The sequence below is a fragment of the Apis laboriosa genome, unplaced genomic scaffold (assembly GCF_014066325.1).
Source record: "Apis laboriosa isolate Shangri-la unplaced genomic scaffold, ASM1406632v1 scaffold14_cov150, whole genome shotgun sequence".
Taxonomy (NCBI): domain Eukaryota; kingdom Metazoa; phylum Arthropoda; class Insecta; order Hymenoptera; family Apidae; genus Apis; species Apis laboriosa.
This window is the reverse complement of record NW_025221798.1, coordinates 3,215,969-3,238,206: the sequence shown is the minus strand read 5'-3', so window position 1 is coordinate 3,238,206 and position 22,238 is coordinate 3,215,969. Positions and strand designations below refer to the sequence as shown.

General features: G+C 38.1%; 1 protein-coding gene across 1 annotated transcript in view; it reads right to left on the bottom strand.

The window, feature by feature from the left end:
• Positions 1-615: 615 nt before the first annotated feature.
• The window catches only part of LOC122710558, a 67,415-nt gene continuing 45,792 nt past the window's right edge, over positions 616-22,238 (bottom strand). The window contains exons 4-6 of the mRNA XM_043928478.1: positions 7,175-7,287; positions 3,620-3,855; positions 616-3,477 (exon numbers count right to left, since the gene is read on the bottom strand). Coding sequence (XP_043784413.1) covers positions 3,360-3,477; positions 3,620-3,855; positions 7,175-7,287 — 467 coding nt within the window. The 3' untranslated portion in view covers positions 616-3,359. The remainder of the gene's footprint in view (positions 3,478-3,619; positions 3,856-7,174; positions 7,288-22,238) is intronic.

Sequence of the window (22,238 nt, the reverse complement as noted above, 5' to 3'; positions counted from 1 at the left end):
ATATTAACAAATATTTGTATTTATATTATTATTAACATAATAAGTAATGATAAAATTATAAAAAAATAATTTTGGGCCTTTTACGCTCTTGTTAAATTTATGATTTTTAATCATATTTCAGCGCCGATAAATGAACGTGACGAACATTCGGTTGAAAAAATTATATAGATACTGTATTATAAAGACAAGAAAATAGGTATGAAAACGGCAAGAAAAATAATTGCATTTCATTTTGGAATCACAACGAATAAAGTGCTTTAACAGTATTTATAAAATATATTTTGCTGATGATTTAAATATCAAATGATAATAAGAAGGTTTCTTCAGAGCGGTAAAAAATATGCAAATATTACGTACATATACATTTTTATATACTTCGTATATTTTATTACATATTTTTATTTCTTATCAGATAAAATTTTTTACAAATCAATAGAAAGAATTGCTTAAATATACTGGAATATTTATTTCAATCACAAAAATTGATAAATAAAAGATCAATAGATTTTAAAAATAATTCCTTTGATACATCTTTTTATAAATATTGCTGTGCATTATATGTATTTATATTGTATTCATAAATAATTACTATTAATAATAGATTCAAATATAAATTGAATTAAAATTGTATTTTTTATTACAAGCCAATAAACACAGTATAAATATATATAAATTTGAATTTTTTTTAATTCTTCTGGAAATATGTCTTTGAAATACAAAACGTGATCTTCTATTCTTATTTTATTCAATCAACTTTTGAAGATTTCCTTAACATTTCAGAGATGACGTTAATTTCTTTATGCTTCTCTCACTATTTTCTTTTCTTGTTTTGCGAAATGTACGCGCTCTGATATCCGTTATATCATCTTCTTTGTATAATTTATTGATAAATAATCTTAAAAATTTTAAATCATCCATACTTTTTTATCCGTTTTATATAAATATGAATAATAAATATTGAAGTTTAAAATTTTATAAAAAACTGATATTGTTTTCATTGCACTATAACAAAAAAAATATGAACATATTTTTCATTTATGAATGATTAAACTCATACATAAGTTTGTCTAATAGTTAAGAAATCTATGAATACGATCCATTATTACATATAACGCATAAAAATATTTATGAGAGAATATATATATATATATATATAAAGATTTTTAAACGACTATTTATTATTCACTTTATCAACTTTTGTGATTGGATTAAATATAATTTCTGTATTTTAATACTCGGAATCGAATACTTTTGGACATGAAGCACAAAATCCTATTATATATTAAGTCTGTTTTGTACACGAAAATTTAGACAACATTATCTCGCTTTTCTATCAATTTCATTTTCATTATCCTATATCGATTTTCTTGTCCCTTTTCAATCGCACGCTTTTACAGTTACTTTACGTACATTTTTTTTTTTTTTTTTATTATTTTCCCTTTTTACCGGTCCGCTACCTCTCTCCACGGTATTGTTGCTTCCCCTCAGAAACGACGAAAAATCGACGGAACCACTAATTGGTTCTGTCAATCCTATAGAGGGGACTCACACGTTGATGGGCTATGTCGGCTTGAAAAGGAAAGGATGGAAGAACGTTGAAACGACGAAGCAAGGGTCACGTCGACCGGAAAGATCCGTTACGGGAATACAACGTTCCGGGAGAACAACTTTCATTACAGTTGCATGCCTTTTTTGCTTCGTTCATTCGTTTTTTCATTTTTCTTTTTTTTTTTTTTTTTTTTTTTTTTGTATTTTTCTGCTCGTTTTATTATCGGATTTTCTATCTTTTTCTAAAAGTGCGGTTTGCCGCGGTACTTGTTCATAGTATTTGGCCGTGTTTCGATGTTTAGTCGCCATGATGTTTAAACCAACATCCCTGTACAAAACGCGAGATTTTTTTCACTCATTGAAACGTAAGTAAATCGTAGAACGATCGATCATCAAAGAATTTTTACACACTTTTGTTACAATTTTCTTTTACATTGAAAAACACAATGGGCACGTAAACTTTTTGGTTTTTTGGAGATTGAACAATTGATTAAAGATTTAAAAACAAATAAAGTTTTTCTATTTTATTCTTAATGTTATATATCATATAACGTTACGAATCATTAATTGAAAAAATCGAAAAATATTAAAAAATAGTAATATTTGACTTGGATTTTATTGCATAATGCTATATGATGCCACGTGTAAATACATAATTTCGTTTATAACATCTGAATTTAGTGTTTCATATATCAAAATCATAAAATTTCAACCAAACATATTTCGCTCATAAACATTAAATTGATCGCTAATTGCTATATGATATTCAACATAATAATTTCTGATTATTGATTTAGTTATTTATTTTTTGCTTACTAATTATTAATTAGAAAATAAAAATATATTTTATGTTATTCGATTTAATCATATCGTTGTTAATCATACTCGCGCTTTAACGTTCCTTATATTTTTCTTTTTCTTCATATTTTCTTAACAAGTTTTGGTTAATGAAAAAGGAAAATGATAGCTTATATACGATAAGAAATCAAAAATTTTGCCAATCGATGGAACTTTAAATTTTAACGAATAATCGTCGATTCCATTGATCGGTAAAATTGAAAAATTCCCTGATTTTCTGACTTAACTGACTTAACAACGATCTTTGCATTCACTGGAGTTTTACGAGTTAAACGATGTATCTATAATTCTATAAGTTTTTTTATTTAGAAAAATAAATAGCACGCGAACTCCAATTTATTTACCATCTAAATCTATCTATTATCCAAAAAAAAAGAAAAAAAAATTCTTATATTAACGACAAATGACTAATTTACGTTATACTTATATCGATATTAAAACTTATAAGTTCTTATTCTACTTCTAATCTTTAAGTTTAAAAAGCAAATAGTATATCTACGAGAAACGTGAACGGTAATAAGCTAAATGTTAAATCAGTTCTTATCCGATAAAAAAGACATTTTCATTATTTCTGTTTATTATACGCTTATGATATTCTTCAAATAGAAAATAGAACGCACAAACAAACTTTACAATAGCGAGAATAAAATGTATTTTCTCCAAAAGTTCTCGAAGATTAAAATATAAGTTTCGCAAAAATATCTTTACACACACATTCATCATTCTGACTACGATTCCTTCAACGACTACATCCATCGAGCGCTGCTCGTGTGAAATACACGCACGTACACACATAACAAGTCAGTTTTGTTCTATTTTGTTCGATGGCCTCGATGGAGAGGAATCGATCGGGCAATAGCTAGCTGACTCGATAAGGTAGTAGATCGATGTTGTATCCAATCGATGATCTTGGAAGATTCGTGTTTCGTCAATCTCGTAGTTGGATGGATCGATCATTGCACCTCGCAAACGAAAAAGGTTTCGAAACTGCACGGACTGTCGTTCCACTTCAATCCCTTTCCATCCCTATTCCACAGCTCGAGGCAGTGTTCTTCCTCGCCGTTCTCGTATCTGTAACCAAATACATTCATTTATTTCTTATTATACTCGCTCGCGAAAAATTGTAAGTTTTTTTTAAAGGGAGGGTGGGGAAAAATGGCAATTTTTTTTAATAGCTTAAATTATAGGGTATCAGCATTCAAGAAATACGTACCTGAAATTATTCGGCTCGCCTACGTTCCAATTTTCAAAAGTGATGGGTCTGCCATTGGCCATCCAGAAGAAAGTACCTTCTTCGGCCTGGTCCGTACCAGAGGTCCAAAAGTGCTCGTGTCCAAGACCGAAATCCTTAATATGTTTCTCCAGTCTGTCGTTTTCCTCCTGCGACGCTATGCTCGCCAGATGCATCCCGTGGTATCGGCAATATTGAGACGCTCTGTACCAATTGGCCTGGAAGATTGCAAAACGAATAAAATAATTCGCATAAGAGGCATTAAAAAGAGGCGAATTTTACTTTCATCTTTTTATACGAAACGAAAAGAAAAATCAATGGCACTTTTATCTTATAGTTTATTAAGTACAAAGATGTAAGTAAAGGTTAGTTAGGTTAGGTTACGTGGGTATATGTTTCACGTTAAATAAAAAATGAATAGATCGTACATGATAAAGTTATGTGAACGGTAAATGTTATCTTTGAAGGGAATAATACATGCATTGATTTGAATGGTAATTTGTTATCGTAAAGTGAGATTCGATGTAATTAAAACTGGACACTGGTTTGGACATTAACAATAATTATTCGTTAAATTATGGACTTTGATATAACACTAGTCTTTGTACGTTTAAACCGTAGATACAATTTGCAGTATTATATCGTGATACGCTTAATGCATCGGGTTTATGTAATTAAATTAATTGATATTTTCTTTCGAAAATTCGAAATATTCGCATAACGTTGTCAAAATATAATGCTCCTACGTGGAATCAAAGAATTTTAAAAATCGAATTAGCAAATTTTACGAATATTTTGTATTATAATTCCTGAAATTAACGCATCACTTTTTATTGCAACTTAGTTCCATTAATATGATACCGTTGATAATAGATTTTCAGAGAAGTAACGCGTTTTCCTCGAATTTTCTAAGCACTTTATATATAAGCCATTCTCGTTTCGCACGCGATATCATTTTTTTCATACGTCGTTCATATTTCTTACGTCACGTCGTCAAGATTTGGTCGAGTTTTCGACGCGGAGGAACTTTTTCCCGTGGTTAAAGTACTCGAGACACGTGTCACCTTCTGCACGAGAGTGGAAACGAGAAAAGAAGGCGAATGGAGGAGGAGGCGAAAAAATCACGCGCGAAAAACTCGGCCAGAATGCAAATAAATCGCGATAAGTAGAAAATGGTTGCGATTGCATAGTACGATACCGGTTTCGCGTATACCATCGTAGGATAAACTACCTTCTCCGTGTCGTTTACGACACCCAATCTTTTCGATATCCCGCTTGTTATTCTTTTTCTTTTCGGATCGCGTCTTCTCTCGTTCTGGACCAATTTCCATCGCTCTTTCTCATTTCCTCCTCCGTTAAATCGTTTCGTTGCGTGAAAAATCGAGAAACATTTCGAATAATCGCGTCCCCCTAATTTATTCCTTAATCGAATTTACTTGAAAATTACTCGATTCCGATGAAAATACCGGTTCTTTATGGGCAGAAAGGGCAGCGCAGACGCTCGTTCCGTCTAGCAAATTACCCATGGCAATCGATGAACGTGAAAAGAATTATTCGCGATCGCGTATACCGAGCCACCCTGTTTTCTCCCGTAATTACCCTTTTACTTTGTCCATAGTAAAAAAAAGGAAAAAAAAATCGAACGTTCACGAACGTCTATTCGAACGTGCCTCCTTTCTGTCCTCGAACAATCCACCTTGTTCTTTACATTTTTTCGAAATTGAAAGAGATCTCGACGCAATTGCGACGAGATAAAACGATCGGAAATTTGCTTCCCACGTGGAAATTATTTTATGTAGACGTTGCAAAGAAAAGTTTTCGTTTCGAGGAAATGATATTTCGCGCGTATCGATCCGATGCATCGATTCAAACTCTCTCCTCTCCTCTCCTCTCGTGTCGCTTCGATACGCTGGAAATGTGTGTTTTTTCGTAAAGTGTAGCGGAAAAAGGAAAAATGGAGAGTGAAAAATTATACGTATGCAAATACAGGGGAAAGCATTTTAATACAGTTATTTGGACGATATCTAATTAAAGCGGGGACGAGATGCTGCGACCGTGGAAATAAAAATATAAAATATTTTTCCGTTGAAATATTTGCGTTATAATTATTCGTGTTTCAAGTGAAATTCTCCGCCCACTTTACATTACGTTCAATTTTATTCATAAATCGTATTTCCCTCCTTTTCGTTGTCACCGGATACACCTTCCTCCATGAATTTCGCGTATCCGCGGAGGGAAGGGGACCGTCCGAGCGGCACGATTCACCACGCGAAAGTACGAGCTCAAAAACGCGAGCGTAAATCCGCATAAATTTTGCCAGCCGGCTCCATTACGGCTGGCAAATGACCACGCAACAAGCATTCTCGTATTTTACAAGCGATAGGGGAAGCGCAAAAGAAACACGGGTGGTCCGCGACATTTGCATATTTCGTTCCCATTCAAATATTTCTAATATTAAACAACGCTTACGCGCTTCCAAAGAATTTCCGAAATTCCTGCGTTTACCAAATTGATTTAAATAAAAATCCCCCGATTACAGAATTTTCCTTTCTCAACGTCATCCAACGTTTCGTGAAACGTTTTACGAAATATGATATAATCTTGGATCGGATATTCGGAATAACGGAGTAACGGAAGATTTATCGGGGGAACAGCATGGATCGCTCGTTCGCCTGCGAAACGAAAGGTAAGACGAATATCTGGAAGGACGTCCGTTAATCCGGATTACAGGATGGATCGGGCCGCCGCTCCTTGACGCTGTTGCGAAACACCCTCATTTATCGCTTTACGTCACGTCCACCGTTTCGGAAAGATGGTTGGATGCAAGGCCGGACGCGCCATTGCAAAATCTTAATAACACGGTTCCGTTTGCGTGCGATCGAAGCGATTCGAACCGTGGAGCAATCGTAGAGAGAGAGGGAGAGAGGGAGTCGTTCGATCCGAACGAAGAGGAATTCGTGGCCACGAACTGGGAACTCGAAGGGGCGTAGGGTCTAGGTTAGAGGTGTGTCAAAGTGGGTTTAAACTAGACACGAATACGCGATAAATGGGTTAATGGTACTCGCAGGCATTGATCGTCGCCGAGACGACGCTGTTCCTGTTTTAAAGTGGCGCGGAACGGAGGCGAGGTTGCGCCAGAGAGGAAGGAAGAGTCGTTGAGATTCTGACGTTGACGCGAAGTAGTCCCGAATACAATCGGTGAGGATTGAACGAAGACAGAGAGGAACGATGGTTCGTCGTTCGAAAATAAAATATATAACAATATTTTTCCTTTCCCTCGTTTCCTTGGAAGAAACATCGACCGGGTGTTGACGAAGTTCCGGGCGAATTTGTTTCGAGGACAAGAGGATTTCCGGGTTCTTTGGCGCGCGATACAAAAAGCATGGAGAGGGGACGTCGGATAGGCGGCGGATCGATAACAGGCCGGTCTGGTATTCGATGCACCGTAAAGCGAGCAAAGTTACGGGCTTGGAAATAATTGGATAATGTCCGGCGAGCGAGCTAGATAAATCAAAGTGATTGGCAGTCGAAGGATACCTTGAAGAAGATCCCCAGGTAATATCTTTTCTCGCCGAGCTTCAACAGCGGCATGGTCCATCTGGAGGCGGCGAGGTTGCTGCTGTGCTCGTCCACGCAGTTGGGACAGTCGTCTGTGAAAACAGAGGCAACGTTGAGACGAGGGATTAAAGTGGGGGGAGGGGGGAAGTAGAAGAGATTTTTATTCTGCCAAGTATTGTCGGTAATAATTACGTTTTTACCGGTATTTACTTTTCCAGAGTTCCCTCTTGATTCACGTAATAGATTTCTCCGTTGGACGTCGTCGCGAGAAAACGCAATTACCAACGTTCACGGAGGATTCGTTACGTAAAGCGGAAAAGTGGATTCTTCGACGGCGCGATTCAAGGAAAAATCGAACATCTACTTTCATCGACTGTTGTGTCGACGAGCTCTCCAAAAGCTCTCTTCGAATGTTCCCGCCGATAAAACACCCCTATGGAAACGAGCATGTGAACTTATTCGAAACGTGATGGTCGAGCTCTTTGATCGAGTGTTTGAAAAATTAGATTTAACTGCTGTTGTAAAATTAAATGACTCGATTCAAAACTTTTACTCGTTTAGGGATTAAATTTTAAGATTAATATCATCCTTTTCGAAAAATAACGCTTATTTCTTTTCTTTATATTATTTATTAAAGCACAATGGTGGAAAGGTGGAGAAGAGGGTTACTTTGTAGAGAAATCAGAAAGAAAGCCTTTCGTTAACAAAGGAATGAACTTTTTAATTAGCACGAAGTTAATTAGTCTAGACTTAGGTCGAGTTAAGATAAAAGCACCGAATTTACTTTTTATCAAATATTTTCGTTAAAATTTAAACTGGCGTTGTTATAAAAAAAAAATAATTTATTTACCAAGAGAAAGATTCGTTTGTTAAGAGAGAGAGAGAGGTAGAAGAAGAACTTACGTATTTCGTTTTACGTAATCTCGACGACAAATTTTCGGCGCCAGATGTAATCGATCGAGGTAAATTTCTCTTCGATTACCTCCGAGTTTCGTATCACGGAATGTAATGCTACTTTATTAACGTTATGTAAATAACACGATTGTAATTTCACTTTTTCTTCTTCCTTACGCGCATCGAGCGACACCATACGTCAAATTGCGAAAGCGTTTTAAATACGAGTCAGCCTTTTCTTTTTTCATATTAACCGATAACTCACCGATAACGCGTATTTGATCGATAATGATAATTACCAAGAATAACAAGAGAATGTCGTAGGTGTTCGAAAGAATAGTAGCGCGGTGTATGAAATCTAATTTCGAAAACACGGTCGTTCCCAAATTGGCAAAAAACGGTCTTACGGCCCGCTCCGTGATACGATTTCTCAACGAGAAGGGAGGGCCATGCATTTTAACGAGATACCCGGCGGCTCTCGATTCCAGCATCGGTGTACACCGATCGAGCCGCTCATTTTCGATTATCCTCTACCCGGCCAACCGTCGCGATTAATCGACCCGGCAGAGAGTTGGCAATTGTCGCGTTCGAGCGCGAGTAACCGAGCAGGGGTAACGAAAGAAAGCGGTTGGGACTCGGTTGGTGAGAAGAAAAGGGGCAAAAACTCTTCTCGCTTTCGTCGCTGGACTAATTAGGACGGGCGTTCTGCATATTTTAATAATCGCTCGGTTAATGGTCGCGCCGCGGCCCACCGTGCCCCCTCCATTAATATTCAACGGATCGCTTAATAGACACCAGCCCTTATTCCCTTATTCCCGTTATTTTTTATCTTCGCGCGAAAACGCCCCGCCAGGGACTCGCCCCGTCGTCGTTCCTTCGTAAATATACGAAGGCAACTTTTCGAATTTAAATTTTAATTTTTCCGATAACGAGCGAATATTCGGCCGATTTTCACGATACAAATTTAATATTAGAATTATTTTGATTATCGTAGGAGGAGGTTTGTGAGGAGAAATTACATACGAATCCATCGATCGATCGGTCCAGCGACGTTAAATCGAAACCTACTGTTTGGCCATTGTTTCGCGATGCAACGGTAAACTCGAGTCCGGGCTAGATTCGAGATGCAATTTCAGATCGTTTTGGAACGATTCGAATCCTTGCTTGTCCTCGAGAGTTGATTGGATTTAGCGTTACAGGATCGTCTCCGCAAAGAGGTGAGTCCATTTACCATTTTGATCGAATTGCAGTTTTTCTCCGTGGTAATTATTAGTTTCTTAAATTTGTCGTTTTTTGCAACAGGAAGTAACGAAATAAAATCTGTTAGAGAAAAAATAGACGGATAATAAATTGGAGAAATCGTTTCACCCGAACGTTGATACACCTTTTCGATATAAAGCGAAATACGCGAGGCGAAACGAGCCTGTGTCCTTCCTTTGTGATCACTTTCTATGCGAATGCGTAGAAGGAAAAATATCGTCGTGAAAGAGGAAAGGAGGAAAAACGGCGGGAGAGGAAAGTTCAATTTCTATTACGTAAATATTTTTAACGATAAGAATAAAATTGCGCGATAAAGAGAGAAGGAAATATAATCATTATCGGTTCTTCAAGTCCCCATTGTCGACCGAGCCAGGAACAGAACCGGTTATCGATCGAGAATCGTACGATTGCCTCGAGGAAAAGCGAATATAACGAAAATTGTCCGATTATTAATATTCGGATCCCCCTAATTCGATAATTCGTTCTAACGATTATACGACGATAAAATAATTCGTAAATATTCGATCCTCGTGTTTCCGTCCTTGAACGAATTAATTATTTACGCGAAATATGTTTAATGGTAAGCGATTTATCGCGGCAATTTATCGAAACGCCCAAACGATGCTGTATGTTAATTGGAGCGGTTGCTCGATTATCGAGCACCAGTTTGTTGTTAAACGTCGGTATCTTCGCGTGTAACGCGATCATTAACGATCGTTAATAAGCTCGAATCTCGGAATAATTGTCGTAATTAATGAACGCGTTACAAAAGTTGGCGTGAACCTGTCTGCCACCTATTTTGGAACGCGTCCAATCATCCGCCCTATAATTTTATGAGCGATAATAAATCTGATTTACCCTTGATTACAACGAAACGCGATAATTGGTTTAAAGATCTCGCGTCGATCGAGCGATTATCGACGCCTAATTTCAAGAGATTCGTATTCGATCGATGTAATAATTAATAATAATCGACGATATTTTGACTATTTATTAAATTAAATCCATACGTTACGTTTACAGTTTCGATCGGGATTATTAAAATATGCGTGGATTTCAGAATTTCTAGATAGAATTTAATCTAGATAGTTATCTGATAAAAAACTCTTTCGAGATATATTGGAATTGGAAACAGACATTTTTTTTTTCAACCCCATTACTCGAGTATATTTATCGCGCGAGAGAACATGGATAGAAGTTGGGTGTAATGGAAGTTGTAGCTCGTCGTATCGCGTACAATGATCGGAGACAACTCGAGACGAAACAATTCTGCCGAATTGAACCGGCGAAGAGGAGAAAGCCGTAGGATCGCTTCATGGGAATGGAAAAGGCAGGTTTCCATCTGACGTTAAAACAGCTGGAATTGAGTTACGGAATCGGAGAAACGTATGTAAGCCGTTTCCCACTCGTTTCCGTTGTTGCGTCCCGTGGATCGCGAAAATCAAAATCTGGTTACACGTTTTCAAGATATTTCTTTCCTCTCGAAAATAAAAATCCGAACGTGGTGTAAAAAAATATATAAAGAAGAAAATATTTAACCGAATACCGAGTTTTTCCGCGAGTTTTCGCAATTTCGAATCGTTTTAAAAATGAAATAAAGATGAAGAAGCAAAATTCTTTCCAACGAGATTTCCAAAAGAAATCATAGTCATACTCGTTCCCGTCAAAATTAACGATTACATAATAATGGCGCGAATTTCAGGATAAGAATGATAAATAGTCGCGAGGAAGATTAGTTGGTCGTAAAGTCGTAAACTCGTACCAACGTCGAGATTAGAAATTTGTCAACTTAATTGGTAAAAGTCTAGTTGCTCGCTATTTATCTCAATTTTTCGGGGTGTTGGCAAAGATGTGCGTAAACGCGTCCAGTGGAAAATTAAACGCGACGGAGGGAGGATGGTTGAAAGCTGGCTTTTTAAGAAAGGTTGGAAAATTCTTTGGACAAGCGGAAGATTATTCGGGTAACCGAGTTATTCGAAAAATCAAGTTGGAAGTTTTGATCTAAGTGGGTCGGGCTTGGACTTTCCAAAAATGTCTCTATTGGAAAACTGTCTTATCCTATTCGGAACGCGATGCACGAGTTTGGCGGAACGAGAAGAAGAAGAAGAAGAAGAAGAAGAAGAAGAAGAAGAAGAATATCGAAATAAGTCGCGCGTTCTGTGTCTGGAATGTAATATTTGCGGTGTAAAATTCCTTTTCTATTTCTATTTACGAAGCGACGAAGAAGAAAATTTTGAAAGCAAAAGTATTTCGAAACAAATTTTTTGTAGTATATTCAAAGATATAATAAATTCAAGGATTTTTAATTACGATGTAATAGAAAAAAGATGAAAAAAGATTCGATCCATTGAATTTTATATCACGATTAAATTATCGTTTTTGATTCAAATTTCGACGAAATACAGAATTAATTGAAATTTCATTGAAATTCCTGCGATAATCAACTCTCAACTATATATCATAATATATTAGGTTACACGTGAAATATTTAATTTCACAGTTCTGTGAAATCATCCAGTATTCAATGGTTAAACGTTCCGTCAAATAACATTTATTATACGATTTAAAAGCTACGTTGATTATTTTATCGCAAAAAGGCAGGGTATGTATATAAAAATGCGAATCAACATCGAATTCGAGCTCTCATTGTACAAGTTTAATACAAGTTTTGATAAAACGCATACCGTTGATTCAGCTTTCGAAAAAAAAATTACTTAACAAAATAGACAAAAAAAACTCGCCGTTAATGCAAAAATACAAACGTTAAAAATAAATCGATGTCACGGATACCTTGATTATTTTCGTTTTTTTTTTTTTTTTTTTNTTTTTTTTTTTTTTTTTTTTGCAATGAAATGAATTTCGCGATAAAAAAGAGAGAGAAAAAAGGTACGTGGGCGATTACGTAGAGGAATTATTGGAGAAACTTGAAACAATCGGGTATGGCTAGCACGACCTACTCCCTTTTATTTTTTTCTTTTTCTTTTCGGTTACGTCGAGGAGGATAGTAGAGGCAACCGGTTTCCGAAACTTTCTCCGTTGCTTTTTCTTCTTCGAAGTAAGCGCCTCTGCGCGTGAATCCGCGATGACCTTTCGAGTCGGGATAATAGGATAATTAAACTTCCTTTGGGGAACGAACTGACAATCAACCGTGACATAAAAGAAACCCAAGAAAAAAGAACATGTTTGACTCGCGCTCGTAAAAGATCGGGGATAAAAATAAACGCGTGTTTCTCGTCAACGTGTCTAATCTACCATTGCTTCGAATAATACCGCGTCTTTTTAATAATCGCAAATATTTCTTTCATGCATATTTCTCGCTCAAAACATCTTCCCTATTATTACGAGTCTATGGGATCCGTATTTCCCCTCCCTATTCTCTAAGTATCGCTTTTCTAAATCTCCGAGACGCAATAACGTTTTCAATTGAAGAATTCGAAAGACTACGCGACTTTGCCGCGTAAAAAAAAAAAAAAAAAAATCAAACTATATTTTTTACCCGAACCTTTCCCGTTCGCGCGCTATTTATTTTCCATTAAACGATCAACGCTTTCGTTCGTGAAAAAAAAAGAAATAAATAAACAAAAATAATAAAAAGAAAGAAAAACGAGGAAATCGTAATTCATCGGGGAGACACGGAGAGCACAGCCAGTCCCTTTCCCTATCGATCGATTTATTTCCCGTGGCCGCGTAAATTCCAGCCTGGCCAAGATATTATCGACGGCGAGCAGAAGGCGCGTGTTTACCGTGAACGAAATCCGTTTTCGCGTTTTATCTGAAATTCGATATCGTTTCACGGCTCCACTCTCCCGGGACCGAAGTTTCCCAAATCCATTCTGGCGTATGTCACGGTGTAAACGCTTACGTAAAACGGATACACCTCGAAATTTTCGAATCGATTGTTTTACTTATAACTCGCGATTTCAACTCGTTCGTTGTAAATGAGATGCAGTGACATTTTGAAGATTGCTAGGAAATGTGAGGAAATAGGAGAGGAGCACGCGGATGACCACGTGAGAATTACATACACGCGAAGGAAGAGCGAGATGATTCCTCGATCTCGAGTTTGACGAAACTATAAACTCGTCGAAACTTTAATAGTAAACTCGTTCGAATTGCAAATATTCGTAACTCGACGGAATAGTTTTCCGATAGTTTTCTAAAAGACGTTAAGGTGTGCATATATTTATTATATTTATTAATAATGAACGAACAGGAGGGAGAATCTACGTGACCTTTCGGTAGAAAACGAATTTATCGAAGAAAAAGTGAATATTTTTTTCTTTTCCAGGAGGAATCGCGAAACTAGATGGAATGCGGTAAGAAAGTTCAAAGAGTCGCGTAATCCGAGATTTTCATCGGAAATAAGCGTGCACAATCGCGTGCACGTGCCTCCAAGTTTCCCCGAGGCGTGAAATTCCAATTGCGAAGGTTCGTTCACAACTTTCCTCCCTTTCCAAACTTGCGATCATCGTCCCAAAGTGATTTATCGGCGTCGGGGGAAAAACGGCATAAATCCCCTTTCCCAACTCAAAAAAAACCAAATTATTTATCATCCAATGTAAATTAAAGAGCCGTCATTTTCTCGGATAAAGGTGAACAAAGGAATACGATAACATTATTAACTCGTCTCCAAATTTTGTTTCTGACAGAGAATACGTCGACAAGGATTAGCTTCGCAAATGAACCGCGATACAACGTTAAATGTTTTACCGACGGATTTATCCTTGGAGCCCTCCACGAAAGCATTTACAATGATCGTGCAACGGTCGATGAGAGAAATTGATCATTCGTGAAAAATGCAAGTTGCTTTTCCAGTTAAGTAGGATTACTTGGTTTACTCTCGTGCAAAATATGCTACTAATCCGTTAAACTTTCCCTAGAAATCAGCTGTAGATTCACGGATGCAAAGGATCTCGTAATTATTTGGAATTCCAAGGTAACGAGAATAAAAGTGAAAAATTTCTTCTCAATTTTTCTTCGACTGTTTGATTAAATATCGAAATTTGTACGAAATATATTATATATGAACGTTGAAAATTATCGAGATAAAAAAAATGTTCATCTCATATTTTCGCAAGATAAAATATGGATAAGCTTTTAAGGGAAACAGTAAAGTAAAGTTTTGAAATTATTAACGTAGAAAAAGCAAAAGGTTCTCGAATTTCTGTTTCCCTTACATTTATTCTTTATACGCGATTTCACGTCAACATTGGAGAAAAAAGTATCATAAAATATTCGACATTGGGTACATTGTCTAGCATTATCGTTGAACGCTTAGAATTCGTATATGAAATAAAAAGCTCCTTGCTTTTATCCGCTACTCTGCATTCTCGTTGTGGTACGGATCCGGCTCATTAAGAAATTACTCTTCTGGAGCGTAACGCGCGCAAGGAGTTTCGCAAGAGAACATTCTACAGCGTCCAACCGTTTAATCCGCGATCGCGTTAAACGATAATTAACACGAATGAATGATTAAACGAACGGATCTTTGACACTCTATAAAATATAAAATGAGATCGAACGAGCTTAAGAAACACTGGAAAATAATTGCATTGATAAAATAAATTGCGGATTAATAGAGATTATATAATTCACTATTCTCTACGCACTTTGAATTTACCGAGCAATCTCGATATTTGCTTTCTTTCAGATTTCGATCATCGGTTGAAACGGTGGCCGGGGAAGAATTCGAGATCGAACGGCTCGCCATTTACCTCGCAGTTCGATTTGTAAATTAATCTCGTGGAGCGTGACGAGCGTTCACCGACTGTCTTGCACGAAATCGAGCCAAAGGACACGAACGAAATCATTAGACCGAGGTAAAATCCATCTCGCTTCGAATCGTTTTAAATTTCGACGAAATTGTGACGCCTTTCCTTTTGATTTAATAATCGGAGGCCGAAGCGATGAAATCCGTGGACGATGCGACTTTCTCAAATCAGAGAGGAAAACGCTGGAAAAGTGGAGGCCGAGTCGAAACCGCGGATGGATAATTCTTCCTTCTCCGCTCCCAGTTTCCTAATACCGTCAAACTGGCGTTCTTTGCTCACAATGGGTTCATTAATCTTTTTCAGCTATCGCGCGGCTCGTGATTTATACCCTCCTGGTGCGTTCCTCCGGACGAGCGCGCCGGAAACGGGTCCGCCTCGAGAGATCGTTTCGAGAATAGGCGGAAGCGAACGGGCGAGAAGAGGGGAGCGATCGATCCAGAGGGGGCTTGGTTTGCTTCTCGAACCGGTAAACCGAATGCGCTAATTACAAGTTAGAAAAGGAGAGAAGAGAGAGGAAAGAGAGAAGGAAGAAGTTAATTCGCTTGGATAAAAAGTTTTTGGGGAACGCTAGAAATTACTTTCGACGCAGGTATAGTTAAGTTTGTGTTCGCGTGGGTGAAACTGGTTTCGTATATAGAAAATTATCTCTGAGGACGAGGTGGAAACTCGTGGCGCGATATCAAGATTCGTAACGAAATTTTAAAGGTCGGTCGTACGCTTCGAAGAAATCGAAGCTGATTTACTTTTGTTCGATGATCGATCGAACGGAGAAGAGGGGGGAGGTCGGAGGCTAACCTTGAACCGTTCGATCCAAGAGAGAGAGAGAGAGAGATCGATGACACGAAATTATTGGCTAACCGATAAACGTTGAAAACGAGATCGAAGGAAAGGAATTCACAGCCTCGGGGCTATACGAGCCATATGCTCGTTCAACGAGCGTACCGTTCAAGGTCGGGGAGGTATTAGCGATCATGGTCGGCGAAAGGTTGTCCAAACTGGGCGAACCAAGATCTTTCAAAAAAGAAGAGGAAAGTTTTTTAACATTCCGTTCAAGAATACGAAACGATTAAAATTTATAACGAGAAAAGTGTTTTTTCTTTTTTTTTTTTTTTTTCACAAAGATTTTCCATCACATTCCGATATTTTTATTATTATCGTTTCGAAACCGAACGACTTTGACTAATGGAGATTAAAAATTGGCAAATTCTTGGGCTGGCGTTATTAAAAATTTTAGAGAGACTTTAGAGATCGGTCGCGATCTCGTGTTTCGAATTTTCAGAATGTATTATCAGAATGTTTTGCGCCAAGCGTGCGGAGTGTGAGTTACGGATCGGGAAACGAGATAAATGTGTCGTGAACTATGGGAAAAGTTTAATCCGTTATCGGGGGAGAAACGAATTTTTCACCGAGAATCTTGATCTTTTCGAAACTATCGAATCGATCTCGATAATAGCGGTGTTAGTTGCATCGATCATCGCCGTTCATACTTACGTCCATAGATTCGAAAATCGATCCGATACGCGCGAGAGATCGTTCCTCGTTTCGTAATCACCGAATATTTTAAAATCGGACGACCCATTCGAAAGCTCGTTCCGTTTTAGAATGAAGATTGATTCAGAATGAAGGGGAAGGAAAAGGTTTAAAACCTCGAAACAAAACTAATGATATATAATATTCGTTTTCAAACCTCGATTATTACTTCCTTGTTCGAATACTCGATTCGAAAAACAGGCTTCGGCTTTCTCCTTCGAATGGGATATATCAAAAACAGTATCGAACTTTCTTCTTCCACGAGGAGGCAACACTGCGTGTATAAAATCACTCGTAACGATACGTGCACTCGCGTATCACTCGAAACGCGTTGAAATGCGAGTGAAACTTATCCCCACAGCGGTTGGAGACACGTTACCGTTCAATCTGCCAGGGACAGCCTCCAAGCAACCGACGAGGAGCGCAACGAGCAGGAACAGCCTCCACGACATCCTGTCCTCTCGACCTCTTCTCGCCTCGAATCAGAACTGCCCCCGCATGTGTCACGATGTACAGCTCGAACAACAGGTCCACGCGTGTGGAAGCGCGCGCGTTCGAGGATCGCCGCGATGCCGAGAGCCTCGCTGGCTCAAAGTGAATGGAGAGACTCGCACGTGCGGTTATCGCGAATGGATCGTGGAATGTCGCGACCACCACCACCACCACCGATTTTCGCGCCACCACTCGTCCGATTTCAAGTTTGGGAGACAGTTTACACAGTTCGATACGAATTAGGAAGCTTATTGACGATTTGCTACTCCATTATCGCTCCCCGTCTCTCTGCCGTTTCGAAGGAGACGTTTATCGATTTTAGAAACGATTTTTAGAACGCGTGGTAAGTTTTTCTCTCGACGAAGCGAATTACGAAACGAACTTTGAGTCAAGGAAAAATTGGGGAAGGATAGGATTTTCGGGTAGCCGAGTGAGCGAGAGGAAAGTGGCGAATCCCGTTGGGCAAACGACGGCCAACTGAACGGCAACCGGCGGCTACCTTCGCTTTTCAATCGGATTCGACGACGGCGGCCTTCACCGGATGCGAGACCACCACCACGGATCGCCGTATCCTACGCGTAGTAAACGGACTCTCGAGAGAGTCCTCGAGCTTCCAGGAATTCCAAAGTAACCACGAGAGGACGAGGATCGAGACTGTTCCGCGAACAATGAGGAATTTCGAGTCTTCGAAAGGAGGAACCTTGCGGAGTAAAAACGGATCGAAAGGATCCTTTAAAAATTCTTTCCCCTTTAACAAACTCTCTTCTCTTATTAATTATTAACAAACTGCACGACGTATCTCCCTACGAGGCGATATAGTAAAAAAAATCCCCCCTCCAACTTCGTTCAACTCCAAACTTTCGCAAACTTTGTGAAATTTCACAAATCCTTCGCTCAAACGAATTTAATACGCGATACTCCGTCCAACTGTTGTAGCTCCTCGATTAACGTCACAGAAACTCCGAGAGTTGGAGTCAGTCAGTTTTCCTCGGGGTCGAAATTCGCGCGCGATGGGCAACGGTTTGAGAGAGAGGGGAGGATCGAGCTCTGATTACGCGTTAAAAGGCTCGTTTGCGTCGAGGACACGTTCGTTAATCCTCTAAATGAAACGACAACAATTGGAAATCTCCACCGTTGTTTGCGCACAACTTTTCGAATTGTGCTCCACGAGCTGTCTCCTATTCTCGAGTTCGACTTTCGAAGCTGAACACGGAACTTGGAATACGGCTAAGTCGAACGAACGTCGTATACCAAATTTACGGACCAACGACACGTAGACACGTCCGTTGATAGATCGTTTCGGGAATAGAGCTGCTCCACGGAGTGGTTTCCGATGGATTTAGTTTCGAGGGCAGACTAATGTGATAATTTTTCCTTATCTACGTAGGGAATAGTGTGAATTTCGTATCTGTTTGAATTGTTGTTATATTTTGAATGAAAAGTGATAATAGAGATTTTAGAACGATTTTAATAATAAAAACTCGAGTATTTCGGTGTGTGGATATTCAAATCGTTGCATACTGTTGAAGAGATAAGCGTTATACTGTGAGCATAACTTATTAAAATATCCAGTATGCGTAGGTCATCGTACAAAGCCGCCATAGTTCCGCTACGGCTCGAAATTTTTAATAAAAGTAGCTGTCTCGTAAACGAAAGAAAACAAGCCTAGTTTTTTATACTCGACTCGTTACGTTGAGCACATAACCAACAAGAGTATGAAACCTTTTAAAATAAGCAAATTGAAACAGTCGTAAGAAAAGAAAAAAAAGACAAGTAAAAAAGACAAGTGACTAAAATTTATCAAAAAGAAGAAAAAAATAAAGCATTTTATACCCACTAATTTGATAAAAAAAATTTTATATATAGCTATTGTATACAGATATAAAGAAGCCAAGATCTTTTATGCTTTCAAAATCTTTTTAAAACCTCATTGTCTTTTTCTCAAGAACGAAACTTTTACGATTCATTCGACTTTAAAAAAAGTCGAAAAGTATATATTATATCTCGAAAGAGATAGATTTCATGAGTGAAATTTTTCTTTTTTTTTTTTTTTTTTAAATTAAAATATCTTTTCTAATTAAATCTATCCTCCTAGCTGGCCGGAACACGTGCGTTCAACTTTCCCGCTTTTTATCGCGTATAGACGGTTGTTTTTAATTACGAACATTGTAATTAGAAAGAAAAGTGACACTTAACACTAACAATTTTTACACAATTTTAATTTTTTAAAAAATTATATTCCTCTACTCCGGCGAAAATTACTACGAAATTTTGGTTGGCCGCGTAGAAACGTTTCGTTAGAAAGATCGAGGTATTTTTGGCCGCCGATACGCGATAGGAATACGCAACGGTCGGATCTAAAGGTTGAGAAGAGGATTCGAAGCGATCGGATTGGGGAATGGAGCGTTGGATGTCAAGTCCGTGCTATTTACAAAAGCGGCGAACAAATACGCAAGTATCGACAACTCGGGCGCGAATTATTCATGAGAGAGATTTCTAGCGAGATTATTCGACGACGACGCGTCCGCGTGTGACGCGATTGAGAATCCAATTCCCGGTACTTTCGATCGAGACGTCGTCACCTTTCCCGATAAATCACCCCTCCCTTCTCCCCCAAATAGAGGAGAAATAAAATACGAGACGACGGGTAAACCGATGCACGTTGTTCTCGAAGCTAGGAGGAGGGAGATCGATCGACAACCTGGGCCCGATAGATGTAACAAGCGCGAGTCCTTGTTCGAGAGCGTCGTTCACCACGGTGAAACGACTACTATTTGTAGAAGTGCTTTTAACGGTGCGAGTATCGTTTCATCCCTCGTGAGTCGAAAATAAATAACCGTTCGATCCTGTCCTTTGTTCCAGGCAGATTCGTTTCGTGGAACAAAGTGGTCGAGATGGACTCGAGAGAAAGCGGATCCAGATTGATTTAGAAATCCATTTAATTCTTTACGAAAATTAAGCTTTGTCCATTTCGATTGGAAGAATGAGTTTCCAGTTATTGAAAAAGGATTATTGAAAAAGATATTCAGGTAAAGGCCAATCGTATATTTTATTAGAATTTTATTTGCCGAACAGAACTTTCGCTTCCTCTCGTTCAACAATTCCACACGGATTGGCGGTAATGAGTTATAGCGTGCGATATCCCGATGTCGTCAGAACGGAAACTACGAACGCACACGGGATAATTAGAGGAATTCGCGTCACACTCGAGAAAGGCGAGACTACGTTAGTCGAGAAACGCCATTACAAAATAAATCGAGAAACACAAATATTAAAAATTATCGAGACTTATTACTGTCAAAAGGTTCGAGTAAAAGTTATTTCTCGACGATTCACTACAACAGTATTGTTTTTATTTTCCCTTTTGATGTCGAAATAACGTCATGCGCTAGATTTAGCTGGAATGGAGAAAGTTAAAAAAAAAAAAAAAAAAAAAACACTCGAAACTACTCTATAATTATTCACAACTTTGAAAATTGAAATTAAAACTCATCACGAACGTAACTCTTTTCTCTTCTAGATATCGCGATATCGCGAAGCGATAAATTAATCTTATTTTTCCTCCATTTTATAATCGTGATTATTCGAAACTTTCGCGAATTTCGTAACGTTTCCATGCAACTTTTTCTGTTGCTTCCATTTCAACGTTATTTTTTTATTAAAAAAAAAAAAACACAATACTAATAATTAAAACAAATGTTTCAGAATCGAATTTCTAATTTAAACGAGAGGAAACAATTGATATATCCGAAGCTCCGTAGAATAGAGAGAATCATCGATTTTCCTCGCTACCTACGATACCTCGTTCCAATAATAGAGGTTACGTTTAGATAAGTGGATTCAATGGGCAGGATTTCAATTAAGTAGACCCTAATTAAAATTCACATTTCGATAAATGAAGTTCTATCGTAACGCAATCGATAATTTTATCTAGTCGATCGAAGTAAAAATAATCTCTGATATTCGATCGAGACGATGCACGCATTTTTTTTCTTTCTTTAGAAATCCCTAGACTCTAATCACAAATGGACGTAGTATTACATCAATAGCAATTGTTAATTTATATTCGAACATTACACGGACGTGGATAAATTATTTACGATTCGATGAAAGTTTAATATACTTTATAGTTTCATAAATTTTCACGCGGCAACGAAAAATTATTAACACGACAACAGATCAAACAAAGTATTCCTTCTTTTCTCTCGATTTCGACGCAATAATCCTTGTAGGCTTGGTAATCATTATAAATCTTACGAAATAATTATCTTCCACTACATTTTATATTCCCAATCGATTCCGATGGGATGAACGAATATTATTGTACGATTATCGTCGAATATAGCAATCAAGGAATGAAGCTGTTGGATTCTTTCGTAACGCCTTTTACCAATGAACGCACGTCCCAAGAATGTAGGCCTCGGTCAGCCTGTCAGGATCAGATCAAGTGGTTTGAAAATAGATTTCAGAGGACTGAAATTTTATTATTATTAGTATACACACTTTGGAATTGGAATTCTTATTTTCTTCTTCTCTTGGAGGCTTGGCTAATTTATATCATCTTCGTGATCGAATCGATGCTCGAAATATCTGGATTTATACGGAATATTGAAAAGAAGATGTTATCAATTTATTTTGGAAAAAACACAAATGTATATATTTAATCGACGACAAAGAAGAAGAAGAGGCACGCTCGTTACATAATATAAAATGGTAACAAGGTAATCAACAACATTCCAATGTTGTGTTTCCAGAGAGAAGAAGGAGAGAGAGAGAGAGAGAGAGAGAGAGAAAGAAAAAAAGATCCACTGTCCCGGATCGAAAGCTCGTCTTTCGAGCTCCTCCTTAATAGTCGTTATTATGTATTTGCCACGCGTGGACACACGCTCGTGCACGTGCACGACGCGTGTCACGTGCAACAGCATGCACCGAGCACGTCCCGAGCAGATACGAGCGTAGAAAATGAAAGTTGAGATTCCTCGGTGATTCGTTTCGTAACCAGGGTCATACTTAGAAAGGCACGAAGAGGCGTTCCGTTCGTCCATCGTTGTTTACCAACTTCAAAACTTCGCGAGAAGAGGCGAATAAAATCTATA